The sequence below is a fragment of the Huiozyma naganishii genome, chromosome 6 (genome assembly GCF_000348985.1).
Source record: "Huiozyma naganishii CBS 8797 chromosome 6, complete genome".
Lineage (NCBI taxonomy): Eukaryota > Fungi > Ascomycota > Saccharomycetes > Saccharomycetales > Saccharomycetaceae > Huiozyma > Huiozyma naganishii.
The window spans coordinates 707,405-728,127 of record NC_035927.1 but is presented as its reverse complement, the minus strand read 5'-3'; the positions used below and the strand labels follow the sequence as shown (position 1 = coordinate 728,127).

General features: G+C 47.0%; 10 protein-coding genes across 10 annotated transcripts; 4 read left to right on the top strand and 6 right to left on the bottom strand.

Annotated features, from left to right (window-relative positions):
• Window positions 1–222: 222 nt before the first annotated feature.
• On the top strand, window positions 223–786 carry KNAG0F03830 (YbhB/YbcL family Raf kinase inhibitor-like protein; the record flags this gene model as incomplete). The annotated part of the gene is made up of 1 exon (XM_022608837.1): window positions 223–786. One exon carries the CDS (start codon window positions 223–225, stop codon window positions 784–786), a length of 564 nt encoding a protein of 187 aa, XP_022465293.1.
• Window positions 787–903: 117 nt separating this feature from the next.
• BSP1 (Bsp1p) lies at window positions 904–2,061 on the bottom strand (the record flags this gene model as incomplete). The annotated part of the gene is made up of 1 exon (XM_022608836.1): window positions 904–2,061. One exon carries the CDS (start codon window positions 2,059–2,061, stop codon window positions 904–906), a length of 1,158 nt encoding a protein of 385 aa, XP_022465292.1.
• A 197-nt stretch (window positions 2,062–2,258) lies between these two features.
• Window positions 2,259–2,757, bottom strand: KNAG0F03810 (uncharacterized protein; the record flags this gene model as incomplete). Its single annotated transcript, XM_022608835.1, has 3 exons — window positions 2,259–2,367; window positions 2,479–2,609; window positions 2,740–2,757. The coding sequence occupies 3 exons, from the start codon at window positions 2,755–2,757 to the stop codon at window positions 2,259–2,261; spliced, it is 258 nt and encodes an 85-aa protein (XP_022465291.1).
• A 216-nt stretch (window positions 2,758–2,973) lies between these two features.
• JIP5 (Jip5p) lies at window positions 2,974–4,281 on the bottom strand (the record flags this gene model as incomplete). The annotated part of the gene is made up of 1 exon (XM_022608834.1): window positions 2,974–4,281. One exon carries the CDS (start codon window positions 4,279–4,281, stop codon window positions 2,974–2,976), a length of 1,308 nt encoding a protein of 435 aa, XP_022465290.1.
• Window positions 4,282–4,747: 466 nt separating this feature from the next.
• Window positions 4,748–5,560, top strand: MET16 (phosphoadenylyl-sulfate reductase (thioredoxin); the record flags this gene model as incomplete). Its single annotated transcript, XM_022608833.1, has 1 exon — window positions 4,748–5,560. The coding sequence occupies one exon, from the start codon at window positions 4,748–4,750 to the stop codon at window positions 5,558–5,560; it is 813 nt and encodes a 270-aa protein (XP_022465289.1).
• Window positions 5,561–6,317: 757 nt separating this feature from the next.
• KNAG0F03780 (type I glyceraldehyde-3-phosphate dehydrogenase) lies at window positions 6,318–6,923 on the top strand (the record flags this gene model as incomplete). The annotated part of the gene is made up of 1 exon (XM_022608832.1): window positions 6,318–6,923. The coding sequence occupies one exon, from the start codon at window positions 6,318–6,320 to the stop codon at window positions 6,921–6,923; it is 606 nt and encodes a 201-aa protein (XP_022465288.1).
• A 527-nt stretch (window positions 6,924–7,450) lies between these two features.
• On the top strand, window positions 7,451–7,798 carry MRP2 (mitochondrial 37S ribosomal protein uS14m; the record flags this gene model as incomplete). Its single annotated transcript, XM_022608831.1, has 1 exon — window positions 7,451–7,798. The coding sequence occupies one exon, from the start codon at window positions 7,451–7,453 to the stop codon at window positions 7,796–7,798; it is 348 nt and encodes a 115-aa protein (XP_022465287.1).
• A 1,124-nt stretch (window positions 7,799–8,922) lies between these two features.
• Window positions 8,923–12,211, bottom strand: KNAG0F03765 (uncharacterized protein; the record flags this gene model as incomplete). Its single annotated transcript, XM_022608829.1, is given in 2 exon segments — window positions 8,923–12,037; window positions 12,039–12,211. Coding segments are annotated over 2 exon segments (3,288 nt in total).
• Window positions 12,212–12,680: 469 nt separating this feature from the next.
• On the bottom strand, window positions 12,681–16,592 carry KNAG0F03760 (uncharacterized protein; the record flags this gene model as incomplete). The annotated part of the gene is made up of 1 exon (XM_022608828.1): window positions 12,681–16,592. The coding sequence occupies one exon, from the start codon at window positions 16,590–16,592 to the stop codon at window positions 12,681–12,683; it is 3,912 nt and encodes a 1,303-aa protein (XP_022465285.1).
• Window positions 16,593–18,557: 1,965 nt separating this feature from the next.
• Window positions 18,558–20,606, bottom strand: KNAG0F03755 (uncharacterized protein; the record flags this gene model as incomplete). Its single annotated transcript, XM_022608827.1, has 1 exon — window positions 18,558–20,606. The coding sequence occupies one exon, from the start codon at window positions 20,604–20,606 to the stop codon at window positions 18,558–18,560; it is 2,049 nt and encodes a 682-aa protein (XP_022465284.1).
• Between the last annotated feature and the right edge of the window lie 117 nt (window positions 20,607–20,723).

The following is a 20,723-nucleotide window of genomic DNA, read 5'->3' as shown; positions in this document are numbered from 1 at the left end:
TCGAAGGATCAGAGTGCTGTACGAGCCGCCTCCGGAGGTGTACTTCCGAGGGAATATACTCATTATTGTTCTCGGGCATCACCTCAAGAAGAGGACTCAGCAACGTCTAGCGGTGAGTATATATAGCCATGGACCTTTACTACACGGTTCCGTGTACCTGTGCTGCCCTACCTCAAGAACCACGAACGCACAGACGTACACTCCCCCGGATAGCACAAACGAATGGACGCCTTAGTGGAACACGAGGTCCTGAAGGACTGCTTCCCGTCTCTCGGGTCCCAATTCACTTTGCAGGGCGAGCTACACGTCGAGTTCGGCCCCGGCAACGTCGTCGCCATGGGCAACGAATTGACCCCCACTGAAGCGAAGACGGCCCCATTGCACGTCATCTACACGCCCAACGAGGACCTTGACACCGGTGCCAGTTACTGCCTCGTCGTGACGGACCCGGACGCACCCAGCAGAAGCGACCCAAGACTGTCTGAGATCTGCCACGCGGTGCAAACGGGCATCCGGTTTACGTCCCCACAAGGTGGTGCCATTACAGGTGGTGACCACGTCCTGCCTTACATTGGGCCCGGTCCACCAAAGGGTACAGGGCTGCACCGGTACGTGTTCCTGTTGTTCAAGGAACTTAAAACAGACCATACGCAGTTCACGAGCATCGCTGATAGGTACTACTGGGGCTACGGAGAGAAATGCCGCGGTGCTGAGAGGTGGGCAGCGGAGAACAACCTCGAGTTGCTCTCTGTCAACTTCTTCCAGTCGCAGAACGAGTCCAATTAATTACCAGATGAGCTCGCTGCCTCGATTCCTCGCCTTCACTATATAGATACATAGAGGGATATTAGGTTCTGATACATATGCTGTGAACCTCTGTATACTTTGGTCCATCGCTCCCAGTCAGACAAGACTCGTGGGTAGCTTCCTCTTGGGGCCTCTAGGTCTGCCCTTTGTGATGTGAACTAATTCGGGCGAGCTTTGCGTCACTGTCGAAGTGCGCAGCGAAACGGGCTTCTTAGGAGGTGATGGAGGTTTCGCAGTAAAGCTATCCTTCTGCAGTGCAGATTGGATGAAACTCTCACGCTGTGGTGCTCGCAGGCTCGTCCTGCGCTGTGTGGTGCCCTCCGGTTGTCTCACCGTAGGCTTTAATTGAATCGAGTCCAGGTAGTTTACTGGCACGGCTTTATCGTCCACTATCTTCCCCGTGGGAGACAGCGCGGGTATGCTCTGTCGACTGTGTACGTGATGTTTGTTCGAGGTCAACTTGTTCTTCGCCATTGAGTCCAAGAAGGACGCTGGCGGACTGTCGTGTGCTGGGGGGGTCAGTGCGGACTTAGGAGTCACCATAGAATCTTGACCAAGGTCGATCAGATCTTCTGTGACAACTCGCTTCAGAGCCGCCTTCTTGGGCGGTACTTGAGGTGGCGTCACACTCTTCGAGCTTGTTTCGGGTCTGCCCTTGTCTGACGGCGTGGCAGAGTCTGCCTCCAAAGGTACTTTATTTGGAGGTGAGGCGGCAAAGGTCCTCCCAGATGGTAAAGTTTTCGACCCCTTCAGGTCCCCAAGGTACGTTTGCCTCTTTGGAGGTAGTTTTGGCGGGGTCGATCCCTTCGAACCTGTCTCCAATGGACTCTCGATCGCTTCCGCAAGCTTTTCCACTACTGCAACAGGTTTCCTCGGTACTATAGGGGGGGCTGGTTTCTGTATTGCCCGTTGTTGCTCCAATAACACCGGTTTGGAGTCCCTCGAGGGCACAGACGGCCTTTCAGAGTGGTCATCCACGGATCTCGGCGGTAGCTCAGGCAGCACCACCTGATCGAGTCCACTGAGCACTCTCCTCTGCAAACGTTCCAATCTCTCCGCGTATACATCTGTCGCAGGTTCATCCCGCACAAGCCCCCGCTCTCTTTTCACCTCCATCAGCAACAAGTAGTCCTCCTCAGAGACGACGTACGTTCTGCCGGGGGATGTTCTGGTCGGGGACCTCGGGGACCCTCTCGGTGAGAAAGTCCGCTCGTAGTTGTACGCGGACCGGTATGCTAGGTCAGGACTCTGCATTTCCCACTGTCCACGGTTCGTATGCTCTCACACAGCGTGTGTGTTCGGGCAGCTTTATCTGGATCCAAGAAGTCTACAGTTTGATATCAATTAGTTACTGTTCGAAGTATGCATTAATACATATCATATACATTTATATAGGTAGATGGAAAAATTGTGTTTGATGCGGTGAACCTCGCTTTGGAACTCTGCTGTGTCTAGCGGAGTTCAATTGACGGTTTCTTGGTCGACAGATAAGCTTGAAACCCGCAGAACAGAAGGAACAGGAGGTACACCAAGGCAGCAAGCGAAACGGTACGGGCAACACTGTATAAAGAGCAAGTAGGATTGTTAGTAATGATGAGGTGCTTTTAGATTTGACTCCTTGCCTCTGTACAGGGATTGGAGTCGCAGGTTATAAATTGCAGGGGAACATACGCTGGGCCGTCTTCAGGGTCGTTTATGGACCCGACGAAACTCTCGTGGTTGGTGTTGAACAGGTGTGCGATCACTGACAGGATCACCACACCAAACGCAGACAGTACAGTGCAAAACCAGGCTTTGCCGGACTGTAAAAATGCGGGCAGCATGCAGTAGCAACGTGTGTGCAGCCGTTGTGTTAGTAAAAGAATGAAGGGTGTTGGGAACCTGGGTGGCCTAGAGTGGGGGGGCGCGCTCCTCAGAAGAAAAGTAACGTACTGATACAACGGGTCTCATTATTCTGGTGCAGAGATCGTTAGGCCACGCTGATGGGTCAAACGGATCACCAGGAAACACTCCTGCTGCCTCTAAACGTCCTCTTATTTCTTTCCAAAATTATTTAATGACAATAATAATAGAAATAATAATAATAATACTGTATCAGTAGTAGTGTTACTTTTGATATACACTGATGCTGCTAATGGGGCATGCGCTCTGCGGCAATCGACAGTTTCACAGTCCCTCAAACTTTGTAATGCCGTGGCTCTCGTTGTTACTGCTGCCCTGTTTTTGCCTCCTCTGTTTCTTTTGCTTCGGTTCTTGAGTCTCCGCGGGTTCGACATCTATGTCTTTGTCCAGTTCGGCGATTAGCTCCTCACGGGACAATCCAGTGAGCTCTCCCGTGAATTCCTCGGAGGAGGAATCGGAGGAATCTGATGAATCTGAGAAGCTATCGGAGTTCTCGGAATTCCCGGAGTCTTCCTGCTCCTCCTCTAGCGGTTCCCCCCATACCTTGACGCTTTCCATGCTACCGGATACCACGTGGTACTCGCAGTCCAGGTCCAGGAAGGAACATTCGTCTGCAATGGCGTGCACACGAGTCTCTACTACTTTGCCCCTCTTGGCGTCCACTTTGTACAGTTTCCCATCGGAACAGCCACACCAGACACAGTTGTCGTCCTGCAGCGTTGGTACAATGCAATCTATGCTATCGTTCTTGCACACTTTGACACGGGACATCTGGTCCTCGAGGTCGTTCTTCTCAGGTTTCCACACGGTAAGGATACCTTCCCCCATCCCGCACACGAGAGTGTCCCCCACTTGGTCGTCCACGAACGCACCGCAGAGGATCTCGTCCTCTTGGTCGTCGCTCATGCGGATCTTTTCCCTTTCCCTGGTATCGTCCATGTTGCAGTCCCAGTACGCGAGCGTCGTCTGCCCAAGGGACACAAATTTGTACATGGACCTCTTTGCGAAATGGAAGATATCATTGATGGCGTCACCTTCATGGATCCGCGTTATCTTGTTCCTCTGTGTCAAATCCCCGACGGAGAGCACAAGCACTTCCCCGCTCTCCATCCCAACGAGCACAACTTTATCCGTGACGACCAGTTTCGTAGCACCAGCACCTTCTGAAATCACGCACTTCTGCAGCACTTTCCCCGTCTTCGAGTCGGCAACTTTCAAAACACTATCTGTCCCAATGGAGTACAACTTGTCCCCATCTGCGTCGAGCGCGAGACACCTCACAGACCCCTTATGCCTGCGGGTTCTCCACATGACGGAACACTCTGCAGTCTCTGTACCAAGCTGCAGCGACACCACCGGTCTACCTTGAACCACTTTGTACCGGTACGCATACACGTACCCATTGGCGAGCCCCAAGTACAGCACGCTCTCCGTCGGATGCGCTGCTACGGAGAAGAGTACAGCCAGCTCATCGGGGAAAGAAATTTCTAAGAGCGGGCTCGCCAGGGACACCGCTGCGTCCGCTGCCAGCAGCTCCTGCGTCCGTTTCTCCTTCGTGGACAACTTTTTCATCTTAGTGTGTTTTCCGCCCATCGATTGACTCGGTTACGACTGCTCAATTGCCCTAACTGCACCAGGTCCCAGGTCCAATTACTCATCTCATCGGAACCTCATCGCTGAAATTTTCCACTTATTTTGAAGCAGAGCGTTTTACACAGTTTAAGAGCTTGAAGGGAGGAAGGCCCTGGTGATGAGCTGTCCTGTCCCGCTGCTGCTGGTTCCTGATGGGATATACGCTACGTGGTGAAGTGAGTGACTGGATGGTCGTGAGTCTGCTCTGATCTATCGCAGGCTGCACCAATCCTGCGTCATGTCACGTGATCCACAGTGTTCTTCGAGAACGTTGCAGGCACTGTGGCTTTGGTAAGCAAGTAGTAGTAGTAGCTGGTTATATAAGCGATGCAGTGGTCTGCTCTGGAGCTGGGACAGTGCTCTCTGGTGTTTGGAATGAGGAGAGGGGAGTGAGAGCAGATTGTGAATGACTGGTCGCGTTTACACTTTGAATAACGGGACTACGGTCACTGACGAGCAACTGGCGCATTGGAACAAGTACTTGGGGACGCTTGCGACGCCGCAGGAGATTTTACGTTGGGCTATCGTGACGTTCCCAGGGTTGTTCCAGACTACGGCGTTCGGGCTGACCGGGCTCGCGACTATCGACATGTTGCAGAAACTGAGGGATGAGAACCCGGCGGGGACACCGCCCGTGCCCCTCATCTTCATCGACACGTTGCACCACTTTCCGCAAACACTCGAGTTGCTTGAGACCATACAGAAGAAGTATTATACACCGCTCGGGGAGACCGTACACGTGTTCCGGCCACAGAGTGCCTCGACGGAGGCCGAGTTTGCAGCACTGCAGGGGGACTTGTTATGGGAGCGTGACGATGTGAAGTACGATTTCCTCGTAAAAGTGGAGCCCGCCGCACGCGCGTACAAGACTTTGAACGTTGCTGCCGTGTTCACTGGGAGAAGACGGTCACAGGGTGATTCGAGAAGCTCGCTGCAGTACGTCGAGGTCGACGAGTTGAACCACATCATCAAGATCAACCCACTCATGCTGTGGGACTTCAAAACCGTCGAGCAGTACATCAAGCAGAATGGTGTCCCCTGCAACGAACTGCTGCAGTACGGGTACCGCTCCATCGGTGACTACCACTCGACGTTGCCCGTGAAAGAGGGAGAGGACGAGAGAGCGGGCCGCTGGAAGGGCAAGACGAAGACCGAGTGTGGTATTCACGAGACGAGCAAATTTGCCCAGTACCTCAAGGATGCGCAGGGCAAACAGTAAGTAATCCCCATTTTCCCTCTTCAATATAATTCAATAGAATCATCGACTGTCGCGTAGTGGAATATCGCCGGCGACGCCTGGAGAGGTCTCATGACGTGCGACCGACTGAATTCCGCGCGGTTTTGTGTCATGAGATTAGATAGTTTCCCCGTTTCGAAACATATGACACTGTAATACTCGCAAGGTGACAGATCCAACTGCAACTGAGACGCCGCTGCGTCCTGGGCTTCCACGGCTGTTGCAATGGTGGAAGGGGGGACAGCTGCCTCAAAAAGCTAATATATAAGACCGATCCTATGCAATGAGACTTACATTTTGCAAGACTTCTGTTCCAACAGGAAAAGATCAACATCACAAGAACATACAAACAAAAATGACTGTCAGACTTGCTATTAACGGTTTCGGTAGAATCGGTAGATTAGTTCTGAGAATCGCTTTGTCCAGCGAGAATATCGAGGTTGTTGCCATCAACGATCCATTCATCACCAACGACTATGCTGCCTACATGTTGCAATAAGACTCCACGCACGGTAGATACCAGAGTAAAGTCACCCACGATGACAAGCACATCATCGTCGATGGTCACAAGATTGCCAGTTTTCAAGCGAGAGACCCATCCAGCCTGCAATGGGGTTCCCTAAAGATTGACATCTGTGTTGACTCTACTGGTGTCTTCAAGGAATTGGACACTGCCCAGAAGCACATCGACGCTGGTGCCAAGAAGGTTGTCATCACCGCCCCATCCGGTACCGCCCCAATGTTCTGCATGGGTGTCAACGAGGATAAGTACGACGGTCAAACCATCGTTTCCAACGCCTCTTGTACCACCAACGGGTTCGCCCCAATGGTCTTGGACGAAAACTTCGGTATCGACGAAGGTTTGATGACCACCGTCCACTTAATGACCGCCACCCAGAAGACCGTCGACGGTCCATCCCACAAGGACTGGAGAGGTGGTAGAACAGCTTCCGGTAACATCATCCCATCCTCCACGGGTGCCGCCAAGGCTGTCGGTAAAGTCTTGCCTCAGTTGCAAGGTAGGTTGACCGGTATGGCCTTCAGAGTCCCCACCGTCGATGTCTCCGTCGTCGACTTGACCGTTAAATTGAACAAGGACACCACCTACGATGAAATCAAGAAGGCATTCAAAAACGCCTCCGAGGGTAAGTTGAAGGGTATTGTCGGCTACACCGAGGACGCTGTCGTCTCTTCTGACTTCATTGGTGGCCAACACTCTACCATCTTCTACGCTTCTGCCGGTATCCAATTGGGTCCAAGATTCGTCAAATTGGTTTCCTGGTACAACAACGAGTACGGTTACTCTACCAGAGTCGTCGACTTGGTTGAACACGTCGCCAAATGAATAACGACATTTCCTACCTAAGGAACCTTACGACATTTAGATGAAATAACCACGCTCCACAGAGGAATATATAATTGATAGATATTAGCTTTCCAAGTTCATAAACTACAAAAAATATTCCTCCTCCCCTTCAGCAAGTCCCTCGTACCACGGTTTGTGAGCTGTCGTCTTAGCAGAGGCCGGAGTTAATACTCTTGAAATGTATTTCTCATAAACAAGGTCGCTTTTGCAACAAAGCTCGATAATTGCAATACAAATACGTTTGGATATGAAGTGTGGTACTACCGGATTCTATGAAGGAGAGCCCGATAAGCTGAGTCAACTGTGTGCGACGGGGTGTCATAACTTCACCAAAATCACGTGACTGCAAACTTCCTTTTCTCTTTCTATTTTGCTGACATCGAAATGTTAGTTCTTTCACAGCCCTTTTAACACGAGGCACTATGGACGTCGGTGATTGACATTAGGAGGTACAGTGGTTGTCTAGACGCAAGGGGAACTAACACACAAGGTTTACGTGAAAGAGAATGGGTCAGTTCCGATTTCCAATCAAGACGAAACTTCCACCCGGGTTTCTCAACACTCGGGTTATCCGGGATAACTTCAAAAGACAGCAGTTCCAGGAAAACGAAACAACAACAAAGGCACTCAAGTTTATGGCTCGCAACACGCTCTTGCCAGCGAAGCTAAGACTGCAAGCACAGTTGAAGCTGAATATGATGCCAAACTACACGAGATTGACACAGGTGAAAAACAGATGCGTCGAATCCGGGTCTGCGAGATCAGTACTCTCAGATTTCAGGCTTTGTAGAACACAATTTAGAGAAAAGTCTCTTAGAGGGGAGCTCCCTGGTGTCAAAAAGGGTGTTTGGTGATTTGAACACAATTAACTGCTTTATTCTTTCTACATGTGCAGTCGCAATTCATTTCTAGCTTGTAAATAGAATATATTCATCAATGGTCCAACTTTGTCACGGTTTGTTTTTGTGTTGGAGAGGGAAACTTGGTTTGCGGTGTTTCGTTCTAAAATAATTTTCCCTTAACTGGACGGGGAACATTGAAAAACAACGTAATTGTATATCCCACATGGACTAGCAAATCTGTGGAAGACTGCACTTCACATTTATCCCTTTATTTGGGGCTTCCATTGAATAAATGAGTTTCCGTGTAATTGATAAATTCAAGGGAAAAGATATGCATCGTACATTAGTCGAATATTTGATCTAATTTTGTCAGTTACATATATTTTCAGTTTAAGACCCTTTGCCCTACCGATGTTATTAAGCAAAGGGTTTCAAAATGATGTAGGCATTTGTTTAATAGGTTGCCCATTTTCTCAATATGAGATCCGATATTTATGAATTTTTCTCGTTATAGAATTTGTGAAACTACAAAAAGATTAGCTTCTTGTAGCCCCCCGAAAAGTAATACATGGATGGCCAGTAGCAATTAAATACATTACTGCCTATACCTAAATGTTATCATTCATGGAATATCATTTGCGTTTGTTCAATTTTCGCTTCAATTGTGATTAAGGTTTCCATGAGCTCTGATTCTTACCATATACAACACAAGCTTTGATGAATTATTATTAAATAGAGAAAATGACTATTAAAGGGGTGATAAGTGTTGGATATTGTCTTTCTCGCCGTGACTATCCATTTTAAGTAGAGTATGTGAGATGACTTAGATAAATTGACTTCTTAGTTATACTATACAAGTATAAGGTTCGATGGTCTCTTCTGTATGATCAGGAAGATAGAGACCGATACTATGGATATCACTAGTCTTTATATATATGAGAATTTCCCGGATATTCTCAGAATATGATCATGTTTCATAGTGCGACATATTAACTTCCTCGTGGCAATATTGTCATACATTTCATAGTTGCCACGCATCACTCTCGTTTCATATAATGTTTATGCCTATGATGATATCTTATCACCCCTATAATGGTCATTTTCTATATTCAACATACCACCCATATCGTCATAGCTTAATCTACTATCATCTTAGATATTCTTTGAAAGTCTGCAACAGGTAAAGGTTTCGTTAGCACATCGGCAATATTCTTCTTCGTGTTAATGTATTCTATGTTTAAGTTATTATTGTCGATTTCTTCTTTTGTTCTTAGTAACTTTGTTCCGTAGAATTTACCTTTTACCATCGAAGTATCTCCTTCTTTGATAGATGTAATGCATGGCATATTATAGTTTATGATCAGGCATTTCACTTGGAGGTTAGATATGGTTTCTATGAGTAATCTTATGTTTTGTAATCGTGGGATTGATTCTGTCACAGCAAATAGTTCAGCTTCAGTGGAGGATGTACAAGTCAGTGTTGATTTGGAAGATTTTGCTCCTATAATTTTTCCGTTTAGTAGGTAGATATTTCCAAATTGGGATTTTAAATTTTTTTGGTTAGCAAGGGACGCGTCTGTTATAGCCGATAAGTAGTTGGTGTCAAACTCTTGGAATTCAGACTTTTTCCAGAGTAATTGTTTTTCCTTTGTGCACCATAAGTATTGTATTAACTGTTTTGTCAGACTTATTACCTGGTTAGATGGATACAATGTGTATCTTGCCAATGTGTTCACGTACTNNNAGAGGAGATCGAATCTGTATTTGTAAGCAACATATGACGCTAGACCTATCATTTTCTGCATCCATTTAATTTTTTTCTTGTACTCTTCTTGAGTCACTTCCAAGTCCTTGTCTTCGTTCACGATTTCGTGGGGTGTACCAGGAACTTTTCTTTTTGTTTGTAGATTTATTCCCAATTCTGGTAACTTCTTGGATAGGCTTGTTTCCATGCCTAATTTCATGTAATGGTTTCTTTTGTATTTTATTTCTATTCCTAAAATATCGTAGCTTATTTCTTCACTCCCTATACCGTCGTTTATAAATTTAGTGTCAAATTTCTCCTTGATAGTTAGTATAGTAGATGTGGCGTATTCATTACTATTAGTCATGGTTATCATGTCGTCCACGAATAGACATATTATAATTATTTTACCGTCTTCTTCCTTGTGGAATACACATAGCCATCCTGGTACTTCCTTAAGTTGACAATTTGTTATTAGAAATTCCTTAATTTTTTGGTACCAGTTGGCGCCAGATTGTTTCAGCCCATACAATGATTTTTTGGGCTTGAACACTTTATTCGACATTCCATAATGTGGGGGTGTTCGAATGTATAGATCTTCCTTTAGATCTGCATACAAGTAAGCAGAAGAAATATCCATTTGGATAATCTGATAACCGTTGTCAAGGGACATAGCTAATGCACTCATCAGGGCGTAATGATGAATGGTATTGGACTTTAGGTCTTGCTGGAATGTTAACGGGTCTTGTTGGTCACCTCGTGCCACAAACCTGCACTTGTGTGTTCCGTCTCTCGTAACCGTGAAAATGAACATAGCGTTTATAACGTTTTGCTTTGGGACGTCGGAGATATCTATTGCATTCTCTTCCCAGGTATTCATCTTTTTCAGCTGATTGACTTCTTTATTGTATGCCTCTGTGAACAGTTTATTTTCCTCCACATTCCTGTTGTATTGTATGGCTTGATGGTAAAATATCGATCTGTTCTTCGTGTTTACATTATTTGTTATCGTTTTAATTACCTGAGTATAGTTGATGCTAAACTTGTGTTTCTTTGCATCCTTTGGGTCGTCCTCAGTTTCACTTTCATCATCCTGATTTTCTATTCTTTTTCTTTTGATCCTTGATAGGAGAGCGGATTGTTCCTCATTTAATCTACCACCCAAAGTGGAACTAGGCGACGTATGGTCGGTGGTAGCGTCAGAAGGTGATGTTTGCTCAGTAGATGGAACATCATGGTTAATTGCTAGTAATTGAGGATCGATGTTGATGTTTTCATCGAGCTCATTTAAAGGGTCCTCATTGGTGATGGGTTCAATATCAGTAGCGTCAGGATCATCATCCGGTAAATTGCGCGCAGGAGGTACCACCCTAAGGGTGTCCGTGTCGGTAGGAAGGATATGAGGATCCAATGGCATAGCAGCATTACTATCTGGAAAAGTGGGCAACGTTGTTGTTTCAGTTGGCTGATGAGGTGATAACATTTCATCATCGAAGTCAGAAGTGGTCTGGGCAGCAGCATCGGTTAGTTTATCGATAACATCATCAAATATGGTGTCATCGTAGTCTTCTTTGGAATTTATTTGGATATTTGATCGAATAACAGCATAGTTAGTGCTGTCAACCACCGCACCGGTCTTGGGTATGTAGATATGGTATCCGCAGGAGTTATCTGATGGGACGAGTGCAAATCCTTGTTCACCTCTGTATCTTAATTTCGTTTTAAGCTTCGTGAAGTGCGCGATGACAGGTTGACCAAATGGAAGGATGCTTTTGACATCAATTCCGGGTAGACCAGCCTTGGCACGAGCAGAAGATTGTAATGTGTCGTTGTAAACTGAGTTTCTGAGCAGAGTAGCAAATTGGACAGCGTAGAACCATAAGTGGTAAGGTAAATTGGTAGTTTTCAGCAGAGTGCGGCAGTCGTTCATCAACGTTAGGTTGAGACGTTCGGCTACACCGTTTGATTGATGGTCACCTACGGAGGTGTATAATGTGGATATACCGTTTTCAGCGAGATAGGTGCGGACGATGTTGTTCGTAAACTCACTGCCCCGGTCGAATTGGAAAGCCAGTACATTTCCTTTGAATTGATTGCGGATGTAGCCAATCAATGATTTTAGGATATGTAGGATGGTAGTGTCACGCTTGTCAGTTATTTTGTAGACCCAACGGTATCTGGTGGTTTCATCAGTAAATGAGATGAACCACGCTTTGGTGTTCGTGCTTGGAGAAGAAATCGGTCCGAGTAAATCGGAGTGTAGGTATTCAAAGTTGGAATATTTTTCTTGATGTTTAACCCTGGAACCAACGATATGTGAGTGTTGACGACTTTTGCCTTGTAGGCAGTCCACACATTGGAACTGAGCTAGGTTGCCCCAGTCGATGTCGGAAAGTTCGAGGTGTTGGAATGTTTTATTCTTAATGGATTTGTAAAGCGACTGAACATTGATATGACCAAGTAGTCTATGGATAAGCGCGTTTTGTGAGGAGAGAATTGACCGTTTCTGGTGGGACATTGGGTGGGAAGACTATATGACGGAAAGATAGCCAGCGGAACGAGTCATGCATAATAACATGTGCTTTGGCGGTCTGGTTCGTGGAATACAAAATGTTCATTCTTGTGTCCAGGCACAGGCCGTTTTGTTCTAAATCGTGCATGCTGAGCAAATTGTTCGTCATGGTTGGAGCATAGAATGCCAAGATCCTGATAGTCGAGTCATCGGACAAACGGAGGATAACGATACCTTCATGGGTAAACGGTATGTTGTGGTTAGCACTCGACGCTATTGAGATCTTCGTTGTCGATGGGTGAATGTCGTGTAACAAACTTTTGTTGTTTACGACGGTGATGGCTGCCCCTGTTGTTAAATTATAATCTGGATGTATATCATCCTAGACGATAATGAGATGGAAAACTGTATACAAAGAGAAAAGATTCCACTCTCACTTAGTCTTGTATACTAATGTACAATATAGAAGAAAGCAAGCACATAGTTACTCACTTATCAATATAGACTATGGAAAACATCGTTGATCAACATCTTAGAAAGCTAAAGCCTTTTCTTCTTATATAGTATACAAAAAAACAGTGGTATATCATTTATATACAAAAATGAGGAGCATATAAGCGGTATCCTTCAGTGTTCATTTATAAAACACTTAAAATGATTAGGACAAACATGGTTACCAGTGAATTTCTGGACTGGAATACTGACCCTGTACCTTCATAAATGGGCACATTGCGGGTTGTTATTCTCCTAGCTGAGGTTGTTGTGCTTTCAGGAAGTTCTGCAACATTAGTGTTTGAAACTATCTCCTTTGATGTTTGTGCATTCACAGAACCCGGATTCTGAACGGTACTGGTACGCCCATCACCTGTAGCACTCTTCTTAGGAGTGGCGATTACAACTGTAGTAGTATACGATGCACCGGACAACCCTGTAGGCGGAGAGTCTACTGGGAATGTCGTATGGGTAGAGACGTACTCCCCATTAGACTTCGTCATTATACAGTCGCATACAACAACGGTAGACTCGATTGTAGTGTATTGATGTGCGGTCACAGTACTTATCTGTGGACCCTCGGTTGACTGTGGCACTTGTCTCGTATATGACTCAGATAGTCTAGTGGTTGTCTTGGATCTTACGATAGCTGTCTCGCTTCCAGCTCCGGTTAGAACTGTAGCTGGATAGCTCCTCGAAGATCTTGGCACCGTACTGTTGCCGTATCGAGGGCTTTGCATTGGAGGCGTAGAAACACTAGTTCCTGAGAAAGAAGACACAGTCCTTTTACGAAATGATGCATCTATAGATTTGACCAGAGCTGATGACGTAGATGTAACGACAGGACCTGTAGCTATTTGGGTATCGTGGGAGACATGTGAAGTTGACAGACTGCCAGGTAGGGTTGTGGATTCAACAATGGAAGTTCCTGACGTGTCAGCACCCGGAATAGATTTAGAAGTGAATGTTTCGGATGATGCCTCAGGTTCAGTCCTGGTCCTTGATCTTTCCTCAGGAGACACGACGGCAAGAGAGGAGCTGATCGAATGGGTCGAAGATGACGCACGCCCTGCTTCCTTCGATGATGAGAAAGTGACTTTTCTGGATCTCTCTCCAGGTGCAACAGCAGTGATAGATGAACGATGATCAACTGATTGGCTGTCGGATTCTAACGATATTGATAAGGAAGCTGATTGGGTACCGTAAAACGATACATCGCTCTGGCTTGCACTCGCAGAAGACACCGTCTTGCTTCTTGATCTCTCCTCACCGGACACCGCAGCGGAACCAGACGAAACCGGAGCGCTGGACAAGGAAACCGGCACAGATACGCTCGATGGAGCGCTGGACGAGGAAACCGGCACAGACACGCTCGATGGAGCGCTGGACGAAAGAACCCGTCTTGACACGCTCGATGACGTGGCTGACTTCGAGCCCCTCGATGAGGCAGCGCTCTGGCTTGCACTCGCAGAAGACACCGTCTTGCTTCTTGATCTCTCCTCACCGGACACCGCAGCGGAACCAGACGAAACCGGAGCGCTGGACAAGGATACCGGCACAGATACGCTCGATGGAGCGCTGGACGAGGAAACCGGCCCAGACACGCTCGATGGAGCGCTGGACGAGGAAACCGGCCCAGACACGCTCGATGGAGCACTGGACGAAAGAACCCGTCTTGACACGCTCGATGACGTGGCTGACTTCGAGCCCCTCGATGAGGCAGCGCTCTGGCTTGCACTCGCAGAAGACACCGTCTTGCTTCTTGATCTCTCCTCACCGGACACCGCAGCGGAACCAGACGAAACCGGAGCGCTGGACAAGGATACCGGCACAGATACGCTCGATGGAGCGCTGGACGAGGAAACCGGCCCAGACACGCTCGATGGAGCACGGGACGAGGAAACCGGCCCAGACACGCTCGATGGAGCGCTGGACGAGGAAACCGGCACAGACACGCTCGATGGAGCGCTCGACGAAAGAACCCGTCTTGACACGCTCGATGACGTGGCTGACTTCGAGCCCCTCGATGAGGCAGCGCTCTGGCTTGCACTCGCAGAAGACACCGTCTTGCTTCTTGATCTCTCCTCACCGGACACCGCAGCGGAACCAGACGAAACCGGAGCGCTGGACAAGGATACCGGCACAGATACGCTCGATGGAGCGCTGGACGAGGAAACCGGCCCAGACACGCTCGATGGAGCGCTGGACGAGGAAACCGGCCCAGACACGCTCGATGGAGCGCTGGACGAGGAAACCGGCCCAGACACGCTCGATGGAGCGCTGGACGAGGAAACCGGCACAGACACGCTCGATGACGTGGCTGACTTCGAGCCCCTCGATGAGGCAGCGCTCTGGCTTGCACTCGCAGAAGACACCGTCTTGCTTCTTGATCTCTCCTCACCGGACACCGCAGCGGAACCAGACGAAACCGGAGCGCTGGACAAGGATACCTGCCCAGACACGCTCGATGGAGCACGGGACGAGGAAACCGGCCCAGACACGCTCGATGGAGCACGGGACGAGGAAACCGGCCCAGACACGCTCGATGGAGCGCTGGACGAGGAAACCCGTCTTGACACGCTCGATGACGTGGCTGACTTCGAGCCCCTCGATGAGGCAGCGCTCTGGCTTGCACTCGCAGAAGACACCGTCTTGCTTCTTGATCTCTCCTCACCGGACACCGCAGCGGAACCAGACGAAACCGGAGCGCTGGACAAGGATACCTGCCCAGACACGCTCGATGACGTGTCTGACCGAGAAAGGAATATACTTGACGAAAGCGTTGTCCTGCTCTTCGAGGATATCTGTAAAGAGCGAAACTTGCTTGAGGATCCCATTGTGCTGCTTGACAATGAGCTGTGAGAAGATGATAGTACGCTTGAGCTCAACCTGGAAGAGTGCTTGCTTGATGACATAACTCTGCTGGTAGTCGATGGCGGCAGAGTTGTTGTATTTACTGTAGTTTTTATCACGCATGTCCCGTCCACTGGTGTCGTGTAGTATGAGCTAGTCTCTTTTACAGTGTGACCATCAGGAAGGACGGTCGTTTGAGATTTTGGTTTTGGTATAGATGTAATAGCCCCAGTGAAAACTGTGCCCAACATGTTCACTACAAGATAACCACCCTGGTAAATAGTGTAGTTAACTTGCCCACTATTTTCATCACATACCGTTATTGCATGGTCTAGATCAATAATATGTGCTGATGCATCTGAGAAAATGATAGAAAACGTATTGTTTACGAGAGTAGTTGACATGGTAGTGGGATCTACAAACATTTTATCTGAGTAGGCGACCGCCGAGTTTTTCAATCCGTGAACACTTATAGTGGTAACACCAGAACTGGATAAAAATATCGCAGAATCATGCAATGTAACATCTTGATCAGGGGAATATTGGCCTGGGTTGAGGATAAGAGTACTGTTTGTTATATCCACGGACCCGGTTCCTTCAATAGGTCTCGTAAACCATATTTTCTTGCCCTCTGTCCCGTCGACGGACAAACCTTTAACCAAGGGCGAAATTCCACTGACTATGATTTTCCCGTTGTTCACCATTGGTACTGAAGTAGAACCATCCCCCAAATGAACTTCCATCGATGTGTTTTCTGTTTCATGACTACCTATATCGATTATCCCGTCGTTGATAAAGCTCTGTGATCCTCCCATGGTCAAGGGTGAAGTGTTGCTATTTGTAACCGTTCCTGTTAGATAGAGTGTACCAGAATTATGGAAAGTCTTCACGTCCATGAGAACGGTTCCGACAACATGAATACTGATATTTCCTGTATTGATGAAGGAAGAAGTAGTCGACAGTGAAAGCCCATTTTGCGAGTCACTAAGGTCGATATTTAAAGAACCGTATACAGTCAAGTCACTCTTAAACAAATATAGAGAGCCAGATTCCAATGTCAAAGTTGCTCCCTTCTCTACTGTAACGGGATCACTGAAAGTTTGACTACCAGTCAGGGTTGTATCAGTGCTAATCACTAGAGCAGTACCAATTCTGGCCAATGCTACAAACAAAAACAGCAAATATCTGACCCTTCGAATGTACATATTCGTTAGTCTGACTTTCTGTTGTTGTTGTTGTTGTTGTTGTTGTTGTTCTTCTTCTTCTTCTTCTTCTTCTTCTTCTTCTTCTTCTTCTTCTTCCAAGACCGCAAGATTCGAAAAGATACTGGAACTTAGTTATCTACTATTTTTGAAAAAAATTTTCGAAAAGAGAAACACGCGAATCGCTATTCCTCGCTAACATAACCGCAGAGCAACCAGCAAGCTTCGGAAAACATTTGCCCATTGGGAGAATGTCGTTGAACGGAACTGTTGTCCCATGCCTGCGCTTATTCACAGGATTCCCCGATCGCGCCCGTTTTGGACCAAAAAAATGCAAGATAGCGTAATGCAACCCTGTGTGCAGAAGGCGGGACGGAACAGAGACATTCTCTTCCCATTTCGCCTTCCGTTTCGTCTCTTGACACACAGAACTCTCGAAAAAATCACTCAGCACGCGCTTCCGTATTGAGATAAAAAAATTTTCAACAACAAACCCTCTCCTAATCTGATCGATTCACTTCCCAATGCGGCCATCTGCAAATTCTCCCGCAGTTGAGATCGAGATCTGCTGGGAGCTAAGAATGATGCTGTACTACGCATGTTTGAGGTGTGGCAGGGTCTTCCAGCAGACGGTCTGTGCCGAACGTCGGAAGCCTCTCCCCCGTATACGCATTATATAGGCGATTTACATAAACTATCGATGAATTGTTTTCACCTTTTATATGACGATAAGCAATGTAACATTGTACGAAAGCCGGATTTCCAATATCCAACAAGATCGGTTGGCCCGAGACCCGTTAAAACGCGTAGGAGACAGTGGTTGCACCAAAATTCTTATGTTTGTTGGCTGGGAAGTCGGAGGACCAGTCGCAAGGATTTGGCAAACATCTCTTAAGGTTTAGCCACACCCTCTCCTTTCTTCCCAAAATAATAAGATAAAAATCACGTGCTTTTTTGAGGTTCCGCTCTCAGTTTCGAGACTCACCGAAAAAGAAAGCAGCAAAAGGGCCACTATGCATGTTCGCTCGTGGATTTCCCGTTAGATATGCTCTCCTCATACTTGAAAATGTTAACAATCGAACTCACTTTTTGATTACCTCCTTCAGTAGTGTCCCAGCTCTGGCCGTCACGGAATGTTTACTCTCTTTACAGAAAGTGATATCCCAGATATCCCTGAATATGTTGGGAACGTCGAATGGGTAGAGACATACCCTCCATTAGACGTCGTCATAGTGCAGTTGCATACAACAACAGTAGACGTATGCTATTGGTACGTTGAAAGTACTGCAAAGAAACACATTTGTTCATTAGGATAGCCTCTTCGAAGAAAATCATTATTCATGTCTGTCCTTGCTTACAGAATCTCCCAAAAGTTCCCTCTCTGGGGCAGAATATGTCATTACAACAAAGGACTTAGGGTGTTTGTATGAAGGAGCCAAACCCATGATTTTTTTATTTTTACTTCTCTTTCTGTTGAGGCGGTCAACGCATAAAACGCCGGGAAAAGGTAAGCATCGCATACTTCCGCGTTGACCCCATTTTTGGCGTATAAATAACCACATCGAGATCACATAAAACTGACATCCTAAAAGGGCGTAAGGTGCGGGCCCCATACACTTCCTTACCAATGATTGGATGATTAGACGGCTGTCTGAAGACCAATCCACTAAGGGTTAAACGGGTTTGGGTTCTGTCAATATTACACTCTTTTCAAAGTCACAAAAACGGGTGTCTGTTGGTAACTACGGTTTTTCCTCAAGCACAGCTTGTTTTTCACTTTTGACAAGTAAAAATATAAATTAGGCATGTGTTTCTCAAGACTTGTGACTAGGACAAAACGAAACAATAATTAAGAAAGAAGTAAAAAGAGAAAGCAGTATTTACAAGCTGCTATGTCTTGGGTATCTACGAACTTGAAAATACCAACGAGTTTAATACAAACAAACAAATTCAAAGTTGTGTTTCAGTTCACAAAAAAGTGGTCATCAAAATGGCCATTATGAATCCAAACATGGGTTTTACACTAGACCCACTCCCCTTGTACGTCGAAATGCCAACAGTTGAGGAACCAATATTCGAAACTCCAGCACTTGTCCTTGCTTCGACTGTCGGCTTTGTCTCCAAGAGAACAGTAGGGTCCACTTGTTGATCACCCCCTTTTGTTTTGGTCCCAGTTCTGGTTGTCACAATATGGCCACTCTCTCTAGCGGTTTTCTTGGGAGACGTGATCACCACTGTAGTAGTATACGATGCACCGGACATCCCTGTTGGCGGAGCGTCTACTGGGAACGTCGTGTGGGTGGAGACATGCTCCCCATTAGACTTTGTCATTATACAGTCGCATACAACAACGGTAGACGTTACTGTATTATATTGATGTGTGGTCACAGTGGTATGAGTCTCCTGCCCCGTGTGTGCTCCACTAACTGTCCTTGATCTCTTGACTGACGTAGAAGGACCTTCAGTAGGTTTTTTACTTGCAGTTTCCGTTTTGGTCGTAGTTGGTGGATGTGGCGAGGTTTCTGGAGTAGTGCTGTTGGCATAGCCGGAGCTATGTTTTGAAGGCAGCAAACTACCGCTACCAGCTAGTGTTGTGCTTGTTGTTTGTGTACCAGATGAGCTTGTCGTTTGTGTACCAGATGCACTTGAAGATGGGATGCTTTCAGAGCGAGACCTCTCCCTTGAGGAAACCACCGAGGGAGAGGAGGAAGTTGAAGTAGCTGAGGATTGAACGCTTGAAGATGTTGTTGCGCTACTCATCAACGAGCTTTGAGAGGACAGGGACACGCTTGAGGTTAAACTGGAAGAGTGGTGACTCGAGCTCACACTACTACTGCTGCTGCTGCTGCTGCTGCTGCTGCTGCTGCTGCTGCTACTGCTGCTACTGCTGCTCGATACTGGTACAGTCGATGCAAGCACTGTGGTTTCGATCATGCATGTTCCATTCACTGGTGTTGTGTAGTATGAGCTGGTCTCTATGACGGTCTGTCCATTAGTGTGTACGCTGGTTGTTGTGACTGGATCCGGCACAGCGTCAAAAGTCCCCCTGAATGTGACGCCCGGCAATTGTATAGTGAGATCAGCATCCTGATAAACGGTGTAACTGACGAGCTCCCTTTTAATGTCACATACACTTATTGTATTGTCCAGATCTTGAATTAGACCTGTTGGGCCCGGGAACCCCAATTGAATAGTATTACCTTCCAACGTGGCCTGCAAGCTGTCCAAATCTGAACCTGATTTGTCCACGTACGCGATCAGGGTGCTATCTAGCCCGTGAACACCGATATTTGTTTCCCCGCCGTTGAACAGATACAATGCTGAATCCCTCAGTGTGATATCCCCATTTTGACCAGGGTTGATAATAACAATGCCGTTTGTTACTTCAACGGACCCAGTTCCTGTACAAGGAGTCCTTAGCCAAATCCTCTTCCCAGTTGTCCCATCGACAGAAGCACCATTGACTAAAGAGGACACACCGTTCGATGTGATTCTCCCGTTGTTCACTAATGGTACTGAAGAAGAACCATCCCCGATGTGAACCTCCAATAATGTGTTTTCAGTTTCCTGACTTCCTATATCGATTGTACCATCGTTGATGAACACCGATGAACCTGAAATGGTGACCGGTGTAACTGTCCTTGCCGACTCCAACCCTGTTAAATAGATGGTACCGGAATTATGGAATTGGTCCACCTCCAAATTAATGTTCCCAACAGATTGGATTGTCATTTCCCCCGAGGTAAGAACATTCAAGGAATGGTCCGATGAGAGACTCAAACTACCGGCGGGATCTGCAAGGTTAGCAACGAGTGTCCCGCTGACGGTCAAGTCGTCCTGGAAAATGAAATCCGCACCATTATCCAACGTCAACGTTGCACCGGGGTGAATTACAACGGCTTCCGTGAAAGTCGTGCTCACAGAGATGGTGGTATCGGAGGTTATATCCAGCGCTAGTGCCACATGGAGCAGTGCTGCAAACAACCACAAAAGTCCAGCAGTCCGTTGTTTATACATGGCGAACTTGTTATATGTCTGAAGTCTTGCTTCCGAGAAAAGGACAATGTGAGGGAGTGTCCAAGCACCTACAACGGCAAACACATCCACACACACACACACACCTATATATATATA